Raw genomic sequence first — 20,674 nt, forward strand, 5'->3', positions numbered from 1 at the left:
CATCTGAGCTTAAGGGTTTTTAGTATCTTTCATACCTATCATTATTTATTTTTTAAAAATCACTTTTGGTTTCTATCAGTTCACAATCTTTTCTGTCTGTTTGAATGTGGTAAGCATAGTTTTCTCAAGGTCTGTGTCTGATGAGTCATATGTCTGTAGTCCTTGTGGGCCTCTTTCTATTGCCTGTTGTTTCTGTTCATTTTCATTCAGGCATCTCTTTGAGTGCCTGATTGTTTCGATTATCTTCTGGGCATTATATTTGCAAAATCACTTGTAGAAATAATTTGATGTATATTTCTCTGAAAGGGTCACATCTCAAGACACTAATGATGTTCTGGCATCACTTAGTCCACCTCAGAGCTTGAGAAGGTTCAGAAATTCAAAGGGTTAAAGATTCAAAAGTTCAAAGATTCAGAGCCTGCAGTTCTCACTTCACATCCAGTCTTCTGCTTGGTGTGCAGGCTTTTGGTGTCTCAGTCCAGATTAAAGCCGTTCATAGTGCTCAGCATCCCCTCAGAAAGCAGCAAAAATCAGCAAACACCCTCGCTGGCCCTCTGTCCTCTGTCCTGCCCCAGGAATTACCTGGCCTGGTAATTCCTTGTTGTCTTGTTAGTTGTCAGGTGGCTTCAAGTAGTATACTTGAAGTAAAGTACAGGCCTTCTATACTTTATCCAGTCTTTTATTTGTCCTTAGTAGGATTGTTCTAAACCACACCTTCTGTCACTAAGACAGTTTCAGGAAATGTCACATGCTAAAGTACTTTCCACATTGGATACGATATATTTTATAGTAGGAAAACTTCACCTGAAAATTTTTAAATGAAAATCATGCCATTATCTTTAAGTAATACAATCAGTCTCTCTCTCTCTCTCTTTTTTTTTTTTTGGCAGCCATAAAATTGAGTGTAAATAGCCATGAAATAGGAACTTTTTATCTAAAATGCATTTTAAACTAGTATCTAAATAATCTGAAGTTTGTGCTCTTTTCCCTTAGATTTCCAGCTTGTTTAAAGATTTTTAGGCACACAAGTTATTGCAGTATATTAAATTGATCATTGGCTTCATAATTATAATCTTCTTTCTAAATGTTATTCAGTTCAATTCAGTCTCTCAGTCGTGTCCGACTCTTTGTGACCCCATGAATCGCAGCACGCCAGGCCTCCCTGTCCATCACAAACTCCCGGAGTTTACTCAAACTCATGCCCATCGAGTAAGTGATACCATCCAGCCATCTCATCCTCTGTCGTCCCCTTCTCCTCCTGCCCCCAATCCCTCCCAGCATCAGGGTCTTTTCGAACAAGTCAACTCTTCGCATGAGGTGGCCAAAGTATTGGAGTTTGAGCTCCAGCATCAGTCCTTCCAGTGAACACCCAGGACTTATCTCCTTCAGAATAGACTGGTTGGATCTCCTTGTAGTCCAAGGGACTCTCAAGAGTCTTCTCCAATACCATAGCTCAAAAGCATCAATTTTTTGGTGCTCAGCTTTCTTCACAGTCCAACTCTCACATCCATACATGACCACTGGAAAAACCATAGCCTTGACTAGACAGACCTTTGTTGGCAAAGTAATGTCTCTGCTTTTTAATATGCTATCTAGCTTGGTCATAACTTTCCTTCCGAGGAGTAAGCGTCTTTTAATTTCATGGCTGCAGTCACCATCTGCAGTGATTTTGGAGCCCTAAAAAACAAAGTCTGACACTGTTTCCACTGTCTCCCCATCTATTTCCCATGAAGTGGTGGGACCAGATGCCGTGATCTTAGCTTTCTGAATGTTGAGCTTTTTTTTTTTCTGAATGTTGAGTCAACTTTTTCACTCTCCTCTTTCACTTTCATCAAGAGTCTTTTTAGTTCCTCTTCACTCGCTGCCATAAGGGTGGTGTCATCTGCATATCTGAGGTTATTGATATTAGGACATTTTTTTTTTACTATATTCTAAATCGTTATGCAAAAGTTCTTATTCTAGGTCTTTCTATCCAATTCGTATTCTGGACATTGTACATTTTTGCTAAAATAGACTGTTATTCTGTTTCTCTGGCTCATTTAAAGGAGAATGATGCAGTTTCAAAAATATAAAATAAAATAGGTAGATTTGTTTAATGTTTCCTTCTTTTCAGGCAGCATCCAGATTTTCTCAGTTCTTCCTCTGCAGTGCCGCTGAATGTCATCAGCATTTCATATCTTTCTGCTTTCACTGTCCTGTCCTAATAAATCTTCTCAGGTCTGAATAATCCTTCGCTTCACTGTACCAGGAAGTGTTTTGTCATTATGTAGTTTTGAAGGCAACAGAGTAAGTCAGTGTAGATTTTAGAGCAGAACAAATCACTCAGATTTTTGCTTTAAAGTGAAAACCTTCCTGGGAAGTCATATCAGTGTCATGAATATGATACGTTGATTTCATTTGGCAGAGCACTTAAGAGTTTTAAAACTGATATAGCTTAGAGTTGGTTTCATCTTTTTTTTCTTTACAGTATATTCGTAACCTATCTAGATAAAAATTCTGTTTTAAAATTGTACTCTAAAATTTAAAAATTGTCATTTTCTTGTGCTTTAAATGTCCCTTTTCAAAAGATGATTTCAAATTATTTACTTAAGAGATACTTTAATAACTTTCTTCGAGAGATGTGAGTGCATGCTTTTGGGGTTTTGTTAGTCAGATATATTTAAGAATTCAAGTATTCAGGAAAGTATTATTTCTTGATGTTATGAGTACATTCAGAAATGTGCTTATATGTGAAAGGTCTGAGTCTAAACACTCGAGATCACTAATAGGATATTAAGACGAAAAAGAAAAGGGGTCAAGAAATTGATGAAAAGACTTCAACCTTACAAATCAGTGAGTGCAGATTTAAACAATGAGATCACACTGTTAAAATTAGAATGTTTGATAATACCAAATTTATTAATAGGTAAGGGTATGAATTTGACCCTGAAGTACCAAATGAAGCAGGGCAAAGGCTAACAGAATTTTGCCAAGAAAACACACTGGACATAGCTGACACCCTCTTCCAACAACACAAAAGAAGACTCTACACCTGGACATCACCAGATGTTCAACACCGAAATCAGATTGATTATATTCTTTGCAGCCAAAGATGGAGAAGCTCTCATACAGTCAGCAAAAACAAGACCAGGAGCTGACTGTGGCTCAGATCATGAACTCCTTATTGCAAAGTTCAGACTTAAATTGAAGAAAGCAGGGAAAACCACTAGATCACTCAGGTATGACCTAAATCAGACCCCCAGTACTCTTGCCTGGAAAATCCCATGGATGTAGAAGCCTGGTAGGCTACAGTCCATGGGGTCGCAAAGAGTCAGACATGACTGAGCAACTTCTCTTTCTTTCTTTCTATGATTGTACAGTGGAAGTGACAAATAGATTCAAGGGATTAGATCTGATAGAGTGCCTGAAGAACTATGAATGGAGGTTCATGATGTTGTACAGAAGGCAGTGATCAAGACCATCCCCAAGAAACGAAATGCAAAAAGGCAAAATGGTTGTCTGAGGAGGCCTTACAAATAGCTGAGAAAAGAAGAGAAGCTAAGGGCAAAGGAGAAAAGGAAAGATATACCCATCTGAATGCAGAGTTCCAAAGAATAGCAAGGAGAGATAAGAAAGCCTTCCTCGGTGATCAATGCAAAGAAATAGAGGAAAACAATAGAATGGGAAAGACTAGAGATCTCTTCAAGAGAATTAGAGATACCAAGGGGACATTTCATGCAAAGATGGGCACAGTAAAGGACAGAAATGGTGTGGACCTAACAGAAGCAGAAGATATTAAGAAGAGGTGGCAAGAATACACAGAACTGTACAAAAAAGATCGTCAGGACCCAGATAATCACAATGGTGTGATCACTCACCTAGAGCCAGACATCCTGCAATGCCAAGTCAAGTGGGCCTTAGGAAGCATCACTATGAACAAAGCTAGTGGACGTGATGGGATTCCATTGGAGCTATTTTAAATCCTAAAAGATGACGTTGTGAAAGTGCTGCACTCAATATGCCAGCAAATTTGGAAAACTCAGCAGTGGCCACAGCACTGGAAAAGGTCAGTTTTCCTTCCAGTCCCAAAGAAAGGCAATGTCAAAGAATGTTCAAACTACCACACAATTGCACTCATCTCACACATTAGCAAAGTAATGCTGAAAATTCTCCAAGCTAGGCTTCAGCAGTACGTGAACCCTGAACTTCCAGATGTTCAAGCTGGACTTAGAAAAGGCAGAGGAACCAGAGATCAAATTGCCAACATCCGCTGGATCATCGAAAAAGCAAGAGAGTTGCAGAAAAACATCTACTTCTGCTTTATTGACTAGCCCAAAGCCTTTGTGTGGATCACAATAAACTGTGGAAAATTCTTCAAGAGATGGGAATACCAGACCACCTGACCTGCCTCTTGAGAAACCTATATGCAGATCAAGAAGCAACAGTTAGAACCCTACATGGAACAACAGATTGGTTCCAAATCGGGAAAGGAGTATGTCAAGGCTGTATGTTGTCACCCTGCTTATTTAACTCACATGCAGAGTACATCATGTGATATGCCAGGCTGGATGAAGCACAAGGTGGAATCAAGATTGTGGGGAAAAGTATCAATAACCTCAGATATGCAGGTGACACCACCCTTATGGCAGAAAGTGAAGAAGAACTGAAGAGCCTCTTGATGAAAGTGAAAGAGGAAAGTGAAAAAGTTGGCTTAAAACTCAGCATTCAGAAAAATAAGATCATGGCATCTCATCTCATCACTTCATGGCAAATAGATAGGGAAACAATGGAAGCAGTGACAGATTTTATTTTTCTGGGCTCCAAATTCACTGCAGTTGGTGACTGCAGCCATGAAAATTAAAAGACCCTTGCTCCTTGGAAGAAAAGTTATGACCAACCTAGACAGTGTATTAAAAAGCAGAGACATTACTTTGCTAATAAGACTCTGTCTAGTCAGAGGTATGGTTTTTCCAGTAGTCATGTGTGTGTGAGTTGGGTTTGAGAGTTCAACTATAAAGAAAGATGAGCACTGAGGAACTGATGCTTTTGAACTATGGTGTTGGAGAAGACTCTTGAGAGTGCCTTGGACTGCAGGGAGATCCAACCAGTCCATCCTAAAGGAGATCAGTCCTGAATATTCATTGTAAGGACTGATGTTGAAGCTGAAACTCCAGAGTCTGGCCACCTGATCCGAAGAACTGACTCATTAGAAGGAAAAGACCCTGATGCTGGGAAAGACTGAAGGCAGGAGGAGAAGGGGATGACAGAGGATGAGATGGTTGAATGGCATCACCGAGTTGATGGGCCTGAGTTTTAATTGAAAGCTATTTTAATTTTAACATGCATTAAAAAAGATGCATGTCCTATGATTTGGAAATTCCACTTCAAGCATTTCCTCTGGCTTAGAGGAACACTTGAAAATATGCACATGTATGTGTATATATGTTTGTTCATTGGAGCATTGTTTATAACATTGAAGTCTAGACTGTCTGAATGTTCCATAGTGGAGATAGCTAACTTGCTATTCAGCAGCTTTAAAAGAATGCCTCCAAGGAATAATCCTTCATCTTCAGTATTCCATACCATCAGGGTTCACTGGACCTGTTTTTCAGCTTCTGAGTTTTTTTAAAGGTCTTGCAAAGAACAAAGAGAAAATTTACTTTTCTTTTTTTTTAAAGGAGAATGAAATTTATTCAGTCTTATATTCACCAGATGGGCCCACTGGACCCTTTTATAACTCTAAAATGCATTTTGAGATCTTTAATAATTTTTATCTTGCTTTTGTCTGGAATGCCTTACTATTGCATCAGCCAAGGAATCATTTCATTATGTTTATCAGTATTTCCCAGCATGCTGTAAAAAATCTAAAATAAGAAGGAAGCTGGAAATACAGAAATGAGATAGAAGTCACTGTCATAATATTCTTCATTTTGCTCATTGTATTTGCCAAACAGTTACATCATCTCTCAAGAAGATATAAAAGTAAACTGGCGATGCCACTGTTTTAGTTTGTTTCTGACTTGGAGTGAATACAGTTGAGAATTCAGAATTTTTCTCTTTTCACTCATAATAGCAAAAAGAAAAAAACTGACAAAAGACATTTCATTTCATTATTAGATTATTCAAAACATGAATTTGAAGAGAAGGATAGCAGTGCTCTAGATACTAATGATAGGAGAAGGCAATGGCAACCCACTCCAGTTCTCTTGCCTGGAAAATCCCATGGATGGAAGAGCATGGTAGGCTGTAGTCCATGGGGTTGTGAAGTTGGACACGACTGAGTGACTTCACTTTCACTTTTCACCTTCATGCATTGGTGAAGGAAATGGCAACCCACTCTAGTGTTCTTGCCTGGAGAATCCCAGGGACGGTGGAGCCTGATGCACTACCATCGATGGGGTGACACAGAGGCGGACATGACTGAAGTGACTTGGCAGCAGCAGTAGATACTAATGATGGTAGTGAAATTTCTTGTATAAAACAAAATCTCAGGTTATGAGTGTGCAGATAATATATCTTAAGTGTGTGTGGATAATATATTTGTGAGGGCAAAGTGAAATGGAGTATTCTTATTCAGTTTGTTATTCCAAAAGATGCACCCATCATGCAGTACTTAGTGACAAGAATTGGAACCATCGTGATTTGCTAAAAACACATATGAGAGTATTCTTTTATATTTGTGTCCTAAAATTTTGATACTGTTTGCTTAGGAATAGGTGCTAAAGCAGGAGAGTGAAAGAAAATAGATGATATAAAATAAAAGTACTCATTTGCTTGATTATTCTAATTGTCTTTATAAATACAGGTATGAAAATGTTTTGTAATTATGAAGCAAAGAAGATAGCTATCTTCTCTTTAACAAAATTATGAACTTTAAAAGATTTCAAAAAGTTCTTCAAACATTGCATTTTCATCACAAGTGGGAGAAGAACCTGAAGTAAGGATAAGCTAGAACCTATTAGAAATGTATTGAACTTTAGACTTAGTATTTATAAGTGAATATCGTCCATGTGCCTGCATGACAGCTGATGAACTGTTACTTAGATTCACAGTGTGTTGCCCATTCCAGGTATGTTGTTCAGTCATTAAGTTGTGTCCAACTCTTCTGCGACCCCATGGATTGTAGCCTGCCAGGCACCTCTGTCCGTGGGATTTCCCATGCAAGAATGCTGGAATGGGGTTGTCATTTCCTTCTCCAGGGGATCTTCCTGACCCAGAGTTTGAACCTGGGTCTCCTGCACTGGCAGGCGGATTCCTTACCACTGAGCCACCAGGGAAGCCCTATATGTGCTTTAAAAACCTGGAAAATATGGAATAAAAATTTGAAATTTGCTATGTTTGGATATTTATTAATTGTCATGATGTTTTCCCCTCGCTATTATTTTTTTCTTAATTCTACATAGTACTTTTAAAATGACTTAGAAAGTTTTAAAGAAATAAAATGACAGAGTCCATTGGACCCACATGGTAAATGGTGAAGTCTATCTTTTATAGGTATCAAGGACTATTAAGGGGAGAAAAAAGTAGTTGTGGAATGATAAATTACAGTATGATTCTTGGTTTTTGTTGTCATTAGTTTATTTTTTAAGAAGAAATCAGAAAGCAATACACTGAGTTTATGGAAACTTAAATGCATAGAAGAACATTAGGAAAGGTAGACCCCAAACTGGAAAAGGTAGACACCAAACTGCTCTCAGTGGAACCCTCTGGGGAGGAGACTGAGAGAAAGCTGGTGGTCACAAGAGCTCGGATAAATCGATGAAGTTATTGGTAAAAACAGAAATATAAAATCTTAAAAAACAAACAAGGCAAATAAACATTTTTTATATCAAAAAAAGTAAAAGATACTAAAGACCATAGAAAGATGTTTTAATTAAACAGAATGTGAAACTTTTAGGTCATTCTGTCCCCAGGTCCAACATACAATTTATATTAATGTAATAACCTATAAATAATTTTGCATGATTTTTAAAATTTTGTTTATTGCTTAAAATGATTTAAGTAGCAATAATCTGAACTGTAATTCTTTTTTTTTTAATGAATATATCTTAGAGAGTAGTAGAAAAAGAAAAAAAGAAAAAGGATCTTATAAGGGAGATCTCAGTTTTCTAAAGTTTGTGCTTCAGAGCACTGTAATTATCATAATTGTCTTTCCAGTTCTGATTCTACATTTGAGTTTAAACTTTTATACTCAGCCTTGTCCTGAGCATATGTTCTTAAAGTCCATGTTTAAGGTTTGGTTATGTGTCTGACAGACTGTCCAGAAAAATCTTCATGCTTTTTGAGATATTTTAAAAGTCTCTTGCCTTGCCTTGTCAATTGAGATATGCTTCTTCTCGCAGACCAACTCTACAAGAAGAAAGGAAAATCGTAATAAAGAATGGCCGGCACCCTGTGATTGACGTGCTCCTGGGAGAGCAGGACCAGTTTGTTCCCAACAGTACGGATTTGTCAGTAAGTACCGCATCATGTCAAAAATAGGCTGAAGATGATAACTTTGATCTGGAACTTTTAAATACCATACGATGTTTTAAAAATTTACCCAAGTTTTACCTTTGGCTTTAAGTCAGCTAACCCATGACCATAGTTTTATATTCAACACCATATATGGCGTCAGTGCTATTTCCAATGAAAGATTATCCATAGAGGGAACAATTTAGCAACTAAAAGATTAGCCTTAATTAGTTATTCTTGGTAACCCAGCAAAAATATTTTATATTTTTAAATGCCCACAGATGCTAATGGAGAGGAATCACACCATAAATTTGCAAATTCCTGTTGGTGTATAGTATAGGCTGTCTCATGGTCTGTTTTCAGATGTTTTGTGAAAGGATCACAGATGCTTCAGCTGATTTCAGTGATAAGAATTTTTGTCATTAAGAAAAAAAAGAATTTTTGTTGTATGGGCTAGGGTCCCCTTGTAGAACATTAATGATTCACAGTATTTATTCAACTAACACATACTTACCAAGTACCTATTTAGCACCAGGTAGTGAAACAGAGTATTAGGACAGACAGTAGAAAGCAAGACAGAAGTATTCCCTGCCTCTAGAGAGCTTGTGGTCTAGCAGAGAAGACAGATTATTATAATGTGACTCGGTCAGGCCAGGATTCGGGAGACTGGGTGTCACAGAGCATGTAGCAGATTGACGTCACCCAGTGTTAGAGAGAGGGTTTTGGAAGCTTTCCCAGGGATGAGATACTGACTGAAGAGAGAGTGAGTCAGTGCAGACCAGGGAAATGGAGACGAGTATTCCAGGGCAGGAGCCAGGATGGTAGAGTCTGGGGCAGCGCCACTGGGTTCAGAGAACTGAAAGATGTTGCGTAAGGTTGGGGCATAGAATATAAAGAAAAAGTGTCAGAAATAAGGAAGAGGCCAACTTGTTTCAAGCCGTGTTAAGGAGTTTAAAAGTTTTTATTTTTCCTAAAGGATTGAGAATGCTAGCAAAAGAGTGTTTAAGCCTGCAGAAAAAAGTGAACTTGTGTGTGTATGTTTGTTACACCGAGTTACCTTGTCCATGATAAACAGAGCCATGCACTAATTCAAGTGATAAGGGTAATTTTACTCAGTAATATTGTTGCGTAGGAAAAAGAGTCTAGCTTGAGCTGAGTGCAGTTTGTGCAGAGATGTTTTTGTTTCTTCCGTCACTAACCCGTGTCCGACTCTTGGCCACCCCATGGACTGTAGCATACCAGGCTCCTCTCTCCTCCACTGTGTCCCAGAGTTTGCTCAAATTCATGTCCGTTGAGTCGGTGTTGCCATCTAACCACCTCCGCTGCCGCCCTTTCAGAGATGACTAGGTGTCTCAAAGTAAGAGTGAGCAAGTAGGGAGGAGGGCTGGGCATGGGCAGGTTCAAGGAAGTGGAAACAGAAAAATTGAGAAAAGGGGTTGGTTAGTGTGAAACCCTTCTGGGTTTCATAACTGGCAGCTGTGGCTGATCCCCTCCCGTGGGAACTAAGAAGGACAGTGAGAGTTACTCCATGGATGTTTGCATTTCAGAGAGGCTCCACACGCAGTTCTAAGTGGTGGAAGACTTACCTCTTAAAGGGGTTGAAGAAAGGATTTATAACCACAGGATTTATGAAGTAACTGCTCAAAAAGTAGGCTTGATGTCTATCTTTCACTAGGTTTTGGCTGGAACAAATACAAATTCTTTCCTGGCAGTGTTGTGCTTTTGTAAGCAGGGACTTTAATGGGGACTGGGATCATCCCAAGATTGTGGCCTTGAGCTGTTAAGTAGAACTATATGCTGACTTTTGTTCTGGTCTGTTAGTGGGGAGGGAATGAAATCATTTGTGCCGAGAGGGTTGCAGCTGTTATAGGCCAAGGTTGGGACGGAGTGGGCTCAGAGGAGCCTGACTAGCATGTGATCAAGGAGGGAGTCTCTGTCAACGCAGTGAAATTATCTGGTGATGAGATGAAAGCACTGGCATGGAAGGAGTCGCTAAGTGAGGGAGGCTGTATTGGAGAATGAGGCTCCTGAATTCCAGATTCCAGAGGCAGTGTGCTGGGTGATGGAAGGATCCCAGGGATGGCCATGGAAGGTGAGCAGAAGTACAGGAGGTCTTTGCCCAGGGATGCCCATGGATGGTGAGTAGCAGAAGTGGAGGAGGTCTTTGGAGATGAGGAGATGGAGGAACTGCTTTTGAGAAAGAGGCATCTATAGGCGTGTTGAAATTGTCCAAACAACTTGATTTGTAGTGGAATGTGAAGGTGGTCCCGGTGTCAGAGATTCCAAGAGATGGAGACTTGATGAGCTGGAGGTAGATGTAGATGCCTGTGGTGAAGACAAGTAGAGATGGTAAGGCTCTAAAGAAACAGATATGGGAGAACCTTTGAACCCTGAGATACAAATGATAGGATGTGGTAAAAAGCCCATCCTTAAAATGAGAGAACCACAGGGGAGTTACAGCCAGCTTTCAGCTCAAGTCAGTGTGTGAAGGAAACGTTAAGTAAGGAGGTTAGAAACATAGAAGTCTTGGGGAATTTTTCAGAGGACAGTGAGAAAATTGAAATGTAGGGAATTAGTTGGAAATTAGATCAGACAAAGGAAACCCAGAAGAGCAAGGCAGTTGGGAATATCACAGAATATTCCATCTTGGGCTGTGAGCAAGGGTGACAGAGATGTGATCCTGCTCAATTTGATTGACCACAAGGGTGGGGCAAGTAAAAGGAAAAACTTTGAATTATATCTAGTTTAATACTACATTTTTGATATTGCTGACAGAAAAAAAAGCACAATGTGAGAGCTGTGCCATAAGTTTTATGTGGGGCAAAATGAGGACTATAGCCCAGGAGATAGCGTTTCAGATAGCTCCAAGGAACTGCTCCAGAGACATCGGGGGAAGACCATTGCTATGTATGATTTTAGTGAAGTGGAGTGTGCAGCCAAGCACACATTTTGGCAGATGCTTACTGCTAGTCACAAGGAGCAGATGTCACCATTAATGATTTTAGTGCTTTTCTAGATATGAGGAGATGTAAGAATTGGGCTCAAAATCTTTTCCGGCAAATAAGCTATCTAAAGGCCTGGTCTGCCAGTTTTTCCCAAAGCCCAGAGTACCTGATTCCTGATCTCCACCCTGAACTCCTTTCAGGGTGTGTTGGAGAACAGCAACTGCAGCGGTTTATGACTTAGTCCTTATAGAGGCAGATGGAAGGTGGCAGTTTTTAGCTGGCAGTATCATACAAAAACTTGGAGTAGTACATAACCAGATCTCTGATGTCTGTAAACATGTTTATTCTCCTTAGAGAATTTGTAAGTTGCTTGATATATCAAACCAAGTTAACAGACACTAATGTATTTATTGTGTTTTATAGGAAGTCTCTGTGAACGTAAGAATTCCTTTTTCAGTGTCCATGATACTAGTAAGGTGTAGCTTTTCTTGAGAAAATAATACAGCTGTTCCACTTAGTACCTTGGTTTACTTATAAATCACTTGAAACATCATTTCCTATTATTATTCCCATCCCCGTAAACACCAGTCAGCTTGATCTCAAGTATGTTATTCTTGACACTGAATTTTTATTTTTGTTTCCTTTTCATTCCCCTCCTTTCTTTTAAGTAGTTTATTACACTATTTAAAACAGCAAAATTTGAGAAACTAAATTAGCCTAATGACAGGGGTGTTTTAAAGAAACGTTGAACTCTTGTATTTAAATTTTTACAAAATAAAGGGAGCGATTTATTCCAGTAAGCACTTCAGAATATTCCAGAATATTCATTTGTTTTACATATGCTTTTTCTAACTTGAGTAGGAGTTGATATAGAACTGTTGCTATGGCGAAGTACAGTCTTTTTTGCAGGGTATAAATTTCTATATAGGGATAGTGTTGAAGAAGAACTTACTATGTAAAACTCAATTTTAAGTATTTTATAGGTGTTAATTATAAAATATACTCTGAAAATAATTTCCTGAAAATCAGGTGGCATTATTGCTTTGACAGACATGTAATTTTAAGAAATGGTCTTTTGTACATGTAATTATGAGTGTGCTTTTCTGGATCTGTATTATATGAACTCATTATAATGTTTCTAAACAAGCCAAGTTACTGCCCACTTTTCCTCAACCCGTTTTAAGAATACTTATTTTTTTAGATACCCAATACTGAACAAAGGTTTGCTGTATAGCACAGGGAGCTATAGTCAATATCTTGTAATAACCTATAATGGAAAATAATCTGAAAAATAATATATGTGTATGTGTATAACTGAAGAATACTCATTTTTTCACATTTCACAATCTTGCATTGATTTACAAATTTTTTGCTAGCATTGTTTTATGAATATTTTATTCTTACAGATTTTAACACAATTACTTTGTGTCAATATTGTGCTTGAATTTAGGCATACAAAGAAGAGATATAATATCTCTAATCTGGTGTGAAATTGATCCAATTAAATTAACACCAATAGAGTACTTATAAAGGCTATGAGGGACCTAATGGGCTATCCAGTAAAAAAATTGCAACAGACTTGAACAGGTGTATCAAAGTAGAGGATATCCAAATGGTCAATAAACAAACTTAACATTTTTTTAAACTGCTGGAGGAAAGTTCCTGGAGGAAAGAATCAAATATTAGCAAAGAATCAAATAGAAAAGGAAGTGTGGGGTACTTGTGGGACATTTGGTTTCCTGGAGGAAAGAATCAAATATTAGCAAAGAATCAAATAGAAAGGAAGTGTGGGGTACTTGTGGGACATTTGGTGGAGATCCCAAAATGAAGGTGGATATAAAAGCCAAGAGAGAGGGCTGAGATGAAGTTAGGGATTTAACAGTGATCATGATGCATGTTCAGGGAGCTTAGATTCTGGGTCTGTCTCTCAGGGAGATTGTATAAACATTGAAGAAGACTGAGGAAAAAGCCTTCTCAAGCATTGACATGAAAGGAGTCATTTCACTGAAAGCGGGTTTAAATGAAGAGAACTTTTCAAGTATCTTTTAAATATATCCCTACCTAATGTTTAGCATTTAGTTATTATTTCATCTGAACATCAAAAAATAAAAGTACAAAAAAAAATGTTTTAAAGGTGCTGTTGTATATTTCTTTTTAGCCTTTAAGACCTCGCTCTGCTGCATCTTCTAGGAAACCTTGTTTGACTTCTGCAAGCATAATCAAAAGGAATACACTTTTAAACCCTCTTTTTTTGGTTCCCTTCCCCAGCTCCTTACATAATCTTGAGTATTTGTAGACTTAGCAGCCACTGGATCTGCCCACCTCCAGTTTATTCTCCATTCTGCAGCCACAGGGCTTTTCCTAACCTGTCATATCACTCCCTCATTTGAATTAATGCTGAAAATTCCAGCCGTACAGCTCCCAAGCTACTGCTCCTCTAGGACTTGGCAGATGGTCTTCCCTCAGCCTAGAATGTCATCTTCCCCCGCACCGTCCACACCCACCTCCCACACACCCACGTCGCACGCCGTCCATCCTCCAGCTCCTGCTTGTTCTTTAACTGTGGTCTTGGTGTCACAGCCTGACTAAGGCTTCCCTCCCAAAGCTGGGATGGGTCCCCCATGTCGCATGCCCGCAACGCTCTATATTTCTCCCTCGTTTCGTCTTTATCCCGCTAAATTGTAATTGCCTTTTTTTGGGTTTGAGGTTGCCAGTGGCTTATAAGCTTAAAGAGAACAGGGGCTGTGCTTCTCTTTAGTTGTAATCATACTGTCAGTTGCAGTTCTCTGGCACATAGCAGGCATCCAATCAGATTTGTTAAATAAAAAAGGATTAGCTTTGAAGTCTTGAGCAGTCGCCAAGTCTTACTTTAAATTTGTGCTTTTTTTCCGTCACAAAATGTTATTTTTCAGGATATCATATTAGGAGTTCACAATTCATACAGTCATTATGCTGAAGAACTAGAGGGGATATTAGGGATCATTTGGTGTGACCACTTCTTCATACTTGGGAGTAAACCAAGGCCCAGAAAGGGGAACCGACTTGCTGGGGGTTTCTAAAGTCAAATAGTCATGACCTGTTTCCCAAAGCATGTATCTAAGGCAAGCCAGTGCTTCCCAAGCCTTGTCACTTCACAGCACACCAAGAAAGTGATTGCAGTGCTGGTCCACTGGAGGAAAAGGTTGCTCAGAGCAAAATGAGCTTGGCCCAAGGGCTCTGACTGCGCCAGCCCCGCCTGCCACTTTGAGGGTCAGTGTTTTAGAACACCTGTAACCTTTGAGGCAGTCCAAGACGCAGTATGCGAAGACATACTGCTACCGACCAGGGTTCTTGGGCTCCTTAATCAATAGAAATTGTTAAGAGGCCAGGCATGGCTTTATTGGAGCCCCTGCAGCAGCAGTGGAGAGCGATAAAAAGCAACCATTTCCCTTGCTTGCTCAAGGGAGCTGAGCTGGTTCCCTTATATGGGGTGAGTGTAGGGGTGTGTCCAGGGTCAGGCCAGAGGGGGAGCTTAGGTGGTTTGCCCACCCCTTTGTTGGTGTTGTAAGCAGGAGGCATGCGCAGTACCCTTGTTTTGCTCCTGGCCTTCAGAAGTGGCAGTTGGATTTTTGGTCTCTATACGTTATTGTCCATAATTTGTATTTGCACGCAGTTATTTATGGTCCCTTATAGTTTCTTTGTATTGAACAAAATGTAACACTCAAAAGAGATATTTGTCCAGGTGCAAGCACTCTGGCAAAGTATCCCAGGTCCCAGACCCCAGCCTCTCTCAGTACTGCTTGGGAAACTCCACCGTAACCTACTGTAATCTCAGGAGGTTTTGCATTTTAAGCCAAATGACTTTGTAATGGATGAATTTTTTAAAACTATTTATTTTGTATTGGAGTGTAGCTGATTAACAAACAGTGCTGTGATGGTTTTAGGTGGCCACAGCAAAGGAATTCAGCCATACATATACATGTATCCATTCTCTTTCAAACTCCCCTCCCATCCAGGCTGCCACCTAACATTGAGCAGAGTTCCATGTGCTATAGAGTAGATCCTTGTTGTTCATGTAGTGGATAGATTTTTGATAGAAATTAAAAGTGGAGGTATTTGTTTGTGTTTTTTAAAAAATATATAAATAATATAAAGTTATTGGGAAGGAGAAAGGGGAAGATATAGTTGGTGCCTTCTAAATTTCTAAGGAGGAGAGTCAGTCAAATGCAAAGCAGGAAGATTCCCAGGAAGTGCTGGAACCCTGTGTATCTGTGTAACCCAAGGGAAACCCACAGCGCAGAGGACAGTCTTATCTTTCCTCCACCATCTCCCGGAGCTTGCTCAAACTTATGTCCATTGAGTAGGTAATGCCATCCAGCCATCTCATCCTCTGTCATCCCCTTATCCTCCAGCCTTCAGTCTTTACCAGCATCAGGGTCTTTTCCAATGAGTCAGTTCTTCGCATCAGGTAGGCAAAGTATTGGAGTTTCAGCTTCAGCATCAGTCCTTCCAGTGAATATTCAGGGTTGATTTCCTTTAGGATTGACTGCAGTCCAAGGGACTTGCAAGCGTCTTCTTCAACACCACTGTATTGTATTAGGTACATAAATATTAATGAGTGTTAAAGCTTCTTCTTGTATTGATTTCTTTTTTTTTTATTTCTTTGTCATTGTATAATGCCCTTTTTTTGTCTTTTGTTACTATAGACCTTGTTTCAGTCTATTTAATCTGATATAAATATTGTTACCTCCACTATCTTGTTTTCATTTGTGTGAAATATCTCTCACCCTCACGTTCAATATGTGTGTCTCTTTATCTCTGAAGCAAGTCTTCTGTAGGCAGCAAATCCTTACTTTAAAAATCTCATTAGCCACACTATGTGTTTTGACTGGAGCATTTAGTTCGTTGACATTTAAAGCAATTATTGGTAGGGGGCTTCCCAGGTGTCTCAGTGGGTTAAGAATCCACCTGCATCGCAGCAGACACAGAAGACTCAAGTCTGATCCCTGGAGGAGGGCATGACAGTTCTCTGATACTCTTGCCTAGAATATCCATGGACAGAGGAGCCTGACGGGCTACAGTCCATAGAGTCACAAAGAGTCAGACACTATTGATGGGACTGAGCACACACGCACATGTGCTTATTGTCATTGCTGTTTTGTTAATTGCTTTCTGATTGTTTTTGTAGTTTGTCTGTTCTTTTATTATTTTACCTACCTTTGGTTTGGTGATTCTTACTTAGTGTTATGCTTGTGTTCCTTTCTCTCTAATTTTTGTTTATTTATTGTAGGATTTTGATTTGTGGTTACCTTGGGGTTTATTTATGTTGCTAGGTTTCTTTAGGCCTTCCTGTTTGTCCCATTGGCTTTCTAAGGAGCTCAGGGGACTTGTCTTCCTGGTATTGTACTCCAGGGTTGGGGCTCCCAGTGTGTGGCTTGACCTGATCACTCCCCAGGAAGGATCCCTCTTCTCTTCTGTGGCCTTTCCCAGGGGCCTAGATCCTGACCTGATGACTTTTCTTCTTTTCCTACCTGATTCTTTGTGATCTTTCTATTTCTTTTTATTGAAGTATAGTTGATTTTCAATGTTTCACATGTACAACAAAGTGATACAGTTTTTTTTTTTACATCTATCTCTGTATATAGATATATATGTATATCTGTGTGTTTGATTATCTACCATTATTTATCCCCACCACCTCTTCCCCTTTGGTAACCATAAATTTGTTTTCTGGGTCTGTGAGTCTATTCTGTTTTGTAATAAGTTCATTTGTATCATTTTTGAAGATTCTCTTTATGGATCTTTCTTACAGCTTTGGTTTTTCGAAGTCTTTTCTGCCAGTCTCTAGTTTATTTTCAGTGAGAATCACTATAAATGTGTTTTTCACATAACATAATCATCAGATATATTGTTAATGATTGAAGGAAACATTAATGGCATTTGAACGTTGTTTTCTGTCACTTCTGTCTTCTGTCTCCTTTCTTCCTGATTCTGAAACAGTGAGTTAAAGAAGGACATTTTGTATAACTGCTTTAAAAAAAAAAAAAACAATGTTTTTTCTTACTCTTTTTTTAATTAATTTTTTATTGGAGTATAGTTGATTTATAGTGTTGTACTAATTTCTGCTCTTCAGCAAAGTCAGTCAGTTATACATACATATGTATCTATGCTTTTTTAGATTCTATTCCCATACAGGTCATTTCATAGTATTGAATAGAGTTCCCCGTGCTATGCATTAGGTTCTTAATAGGTTATCTATTCTATATATAAGTGTGTATATGTCAGTCCTGATCTTCCGGTTTATCCTGCCCTCACCCCCCGCCACTGTAGCAACGCGTTTATTTTCTACATCTGTGACTCAACTTCTGTTTTGTAAATAGGTTCATTTGTACTATTTCTTTAGATTCCGCATAAAAATGATATCATATGATATTTGTCTTTGTCTGACTTATGTCACTCAGTATGACAATCTCTGGGTTCATTCACATTGCTACAAATGACATTATTTTGTTCTTTTTTATGGTGGAGTAACATTTCATTGTGTGTATATATATATATATATATATATTACATCTTCTTTATCCGTTCCTCCAGTGATGGACATTTAGGTTGCTTCCACGTCTTGGCTATCGTAAATAGTTCTGCAGTGAACATTGGTGTGCATGTATCTTTTGGAATTATTATTTTCCTCTAGATATTTGGCCACGATTGGGATTGCTGGATCATATGGTAGTTCTATTTTTAGTTTTTAAAGGAACCTTCACACTGTTCTCCATAGTGACTGTATCAGTTCACCTCCCCACCAACAGTGTAGGAGGATTCCCTTTTCTCCACAACCTCTCCAGCATTTGTTTTCTGTAGACTTTTTTATGGTGGCCATTCTGACTGGTGTGAGGTGGTACCTCATAGTTTTGATTTGTATTTCTCTAACAGTTTTGACCATCTTTTCATGTGCCTGTTGGCTATCTGTATATCTTCTTTAGAGAATGTCTATTTAGGTCTTCTGCCCATTTTTCACTTGTGTTGTTTGTTTTTTGTTATTGAATTGTATGAACTGCTTGTATATTTTGGAAATTAACCCTTATTGGTCAGTTTGCAGATATTTTCTCCCATTCTGTGGGTTTTCTTTTCGTTTTGTCGATGGTTTCCTTTGCTGTGCAAAAGCCTTTAAGTTTCACTAGGTCCCATTTGTTTATTTTTGTTTTTATTTTTGTTACTCTAGGAGGTAGATCAGAAAAGATCTTGCTGTGATTTATGTCAGAAAGTATTCTGCCTATATTCTCCTCTAACAGTTTTATAGTATCCAGTTTTACATTTAGGTCTTTCATCCATTTTGAGTTCATTTTTGTGTGTGATATTAGAGAATATTCTAATTTAATTCTTTTATATGTAACTATCCGGTTTTCTCAGCACCGCTTATTGAAGAGACTATCTTCTTTGTATACTCTTGCCTCCTTTGTTATAGATTAATAACATAAAACTCTTCACAGTTTGAGTGTCAAGGATAATCGCTTTTTAAACTGTTTTGTGATACAGAATGTTCCTGTTTCTTTTCCTGTCTCTCACTCATCTTCATTGATTGCACTACTCAGCCTTCAAGGCCCCCAAAATGCTACTGCCTCCTTAAAGCCTTCCCCATCTGGCCAGAAATAATTTCTTTCTATTCTAGCACTTTCTCTGTTCCTTTTAAAAAAAAAAATTCTCATCATATACCACTTTTTGGTACATGGGTGTAGTGGGAAAGTGCCTAACCATGATGGGAGAGGTAAATTCAAATCCTACTCTGCTGTTAGTCTGCTGTCATCTCAGGTAGGCCACCGTCCTCACTGGGTCTTGATTTCGTCATCCACAGAGTGCAGGGGTTGGGCTGAGTAACTGCTAGCTCTCAGTGGGATGTAAATTGGAAGGCATATAGATGTCAGAAAGATTTGGACTTTTATCTTGGTATCTTAGCATGCAGCCTATATTCTCCAGCCTCATTCTCCCCCTTTCTGTTTGAAATGTACCTGGAGTTAAAAGTACAAGAATTTGGCTGAGAGCTTGCCTTGACAGAGCTTTCACTAAGGAGTCTCTTACTGTAACATGCTATTTTAAAAAAATTATTTATTATAATTATTGGTTGTGCTGGGGCTTCATTGCTGTGCGTGAGCTTTCTCTAGTTGTGGCAAGTAGGGGCTTCTCTTTACTGCAGTCTGTGTCCTTCTCATTGTGATGCCTTCTCTTGTTGCAGAGTAACCAGGCTCTTGGGCTCGGGCTCAATAGTTGTGGGGCTCAGTAGTTGTGGCACGCAGGCTTAGTTGCTCCACAGCATGTGAGATCTTCTTGGACCAGAGATCGAACCCATTTTCCCTACATTGGCAGGTGGATTCTTTACCACTGGACCACCAGGGAAGTCCTCTTACTATGATGTGCCATTGATTGATGTTTTCAGGGAATAAAATACTTTGAAACTGTCAAACTTTTCATCAGTCTGCAACTATTATATAAATAGTTCTACCATGATTCTTTTTAAAGGATGGATGTCAATATCTGTACCTGTCAAGGAAGAAGACAGTTTTTGCAGAAAATTAGCTGATATTTAAGTCTTGGAAATTAACATTAGACAACTTTTTTTCCCCCTTCTTTGCATCTATCTCATGACTTCATGGATACTGATTGATCATCACTGTAGTTTATCCAGTGAGGAATCCAAGGATGCTGGCCCAGAGCTAGGGGAGCACTCCTCCTATTTAGCAGTGACTGTGATTTCTTGTCGCTGAGTGGAGCTTCCCTTTAAGACATCTGTCAGGATGTTAGCTACTGTAGTACCTCTGCATTACTGGGCAAGGTACTTAGCTTCTCCAGGCCTTTCTTCCCATGTTACAGGTGAGGAAAGAAAGGCTTAGAGAAGCTAAGTACAAAGAATTGATTTCTGTATATCAGTTGGCTCTGAAATAAAAAAATTAAAAGCTTTGCTATCCTGTATTGAAGAAGAGATGAAGCATTGAAGGAACATGTACATGAAGATGTGGTTCTAAACAACAGCAGTTTCTGTGTAGTTAAGTGTAGAAGAAAAATGTCATTCCTCTTGAAAATAATAGGAAGTACCAGATTTGCTTATCCATTTTTCACTAATTTAGCATGCAATTTCAATCCAAAGGAAAGTAACATTTCTATCTGTGTTAAGTGCCATCATTTCAGTTTAGTTCAGTTCAGTCAATACATCATGTCTGACTCTTTGCAACCCCAGGCACACACATGCTTGTTTTACTTATCAAACTCTTCCAGTAAGTTTCACATTTGACTTTTACATTAAGTCTAAGGCAAAATAACTTTCA

The 20,674-nt window shown here is 38.9% G+C and overlaps 1 protein-coding gene across 2 annotated transcripts in view; it reads left to right on the forward strand.

Moving 5' to 3' along the window:
* The window catches only part of MSH3 (mutS homolog 3), a 169,375-nt gene that overhangs the window by 106,022 nt on the left and 42,679 nt on the right, over nt 1–20,674 (forward strand). For both annotated transcript variants that reach the window (XM_065919062.1, XM_065919063.1), the window contains exon 19: nt 8,322–8,433. In XM_065919062.1, the coding sequence (XP_065775134.1) occupies nt 8,322–8,433 (112 nt within the window). The remainder of the gene's footprint in view (nt 1–8,321; nt 8,434–20,674) is intronic.

The sequence above is a fragment of the Muntiacus reevesi genome, chromosome 1 (assembly GCF_963930625.1).
Source record: "Muntiacus reevesi chromosome 1, mMunRee1.1, whole genome shotgun sequence".
In the NCBI taxonomy this organism is placed as follows: domain Eukaryota; kingdom Metazoa; phylum Chordata; class Mammalia; order Artiodactyla; family Cervidae; genus Muntiacus; species Muntiacus reevesi.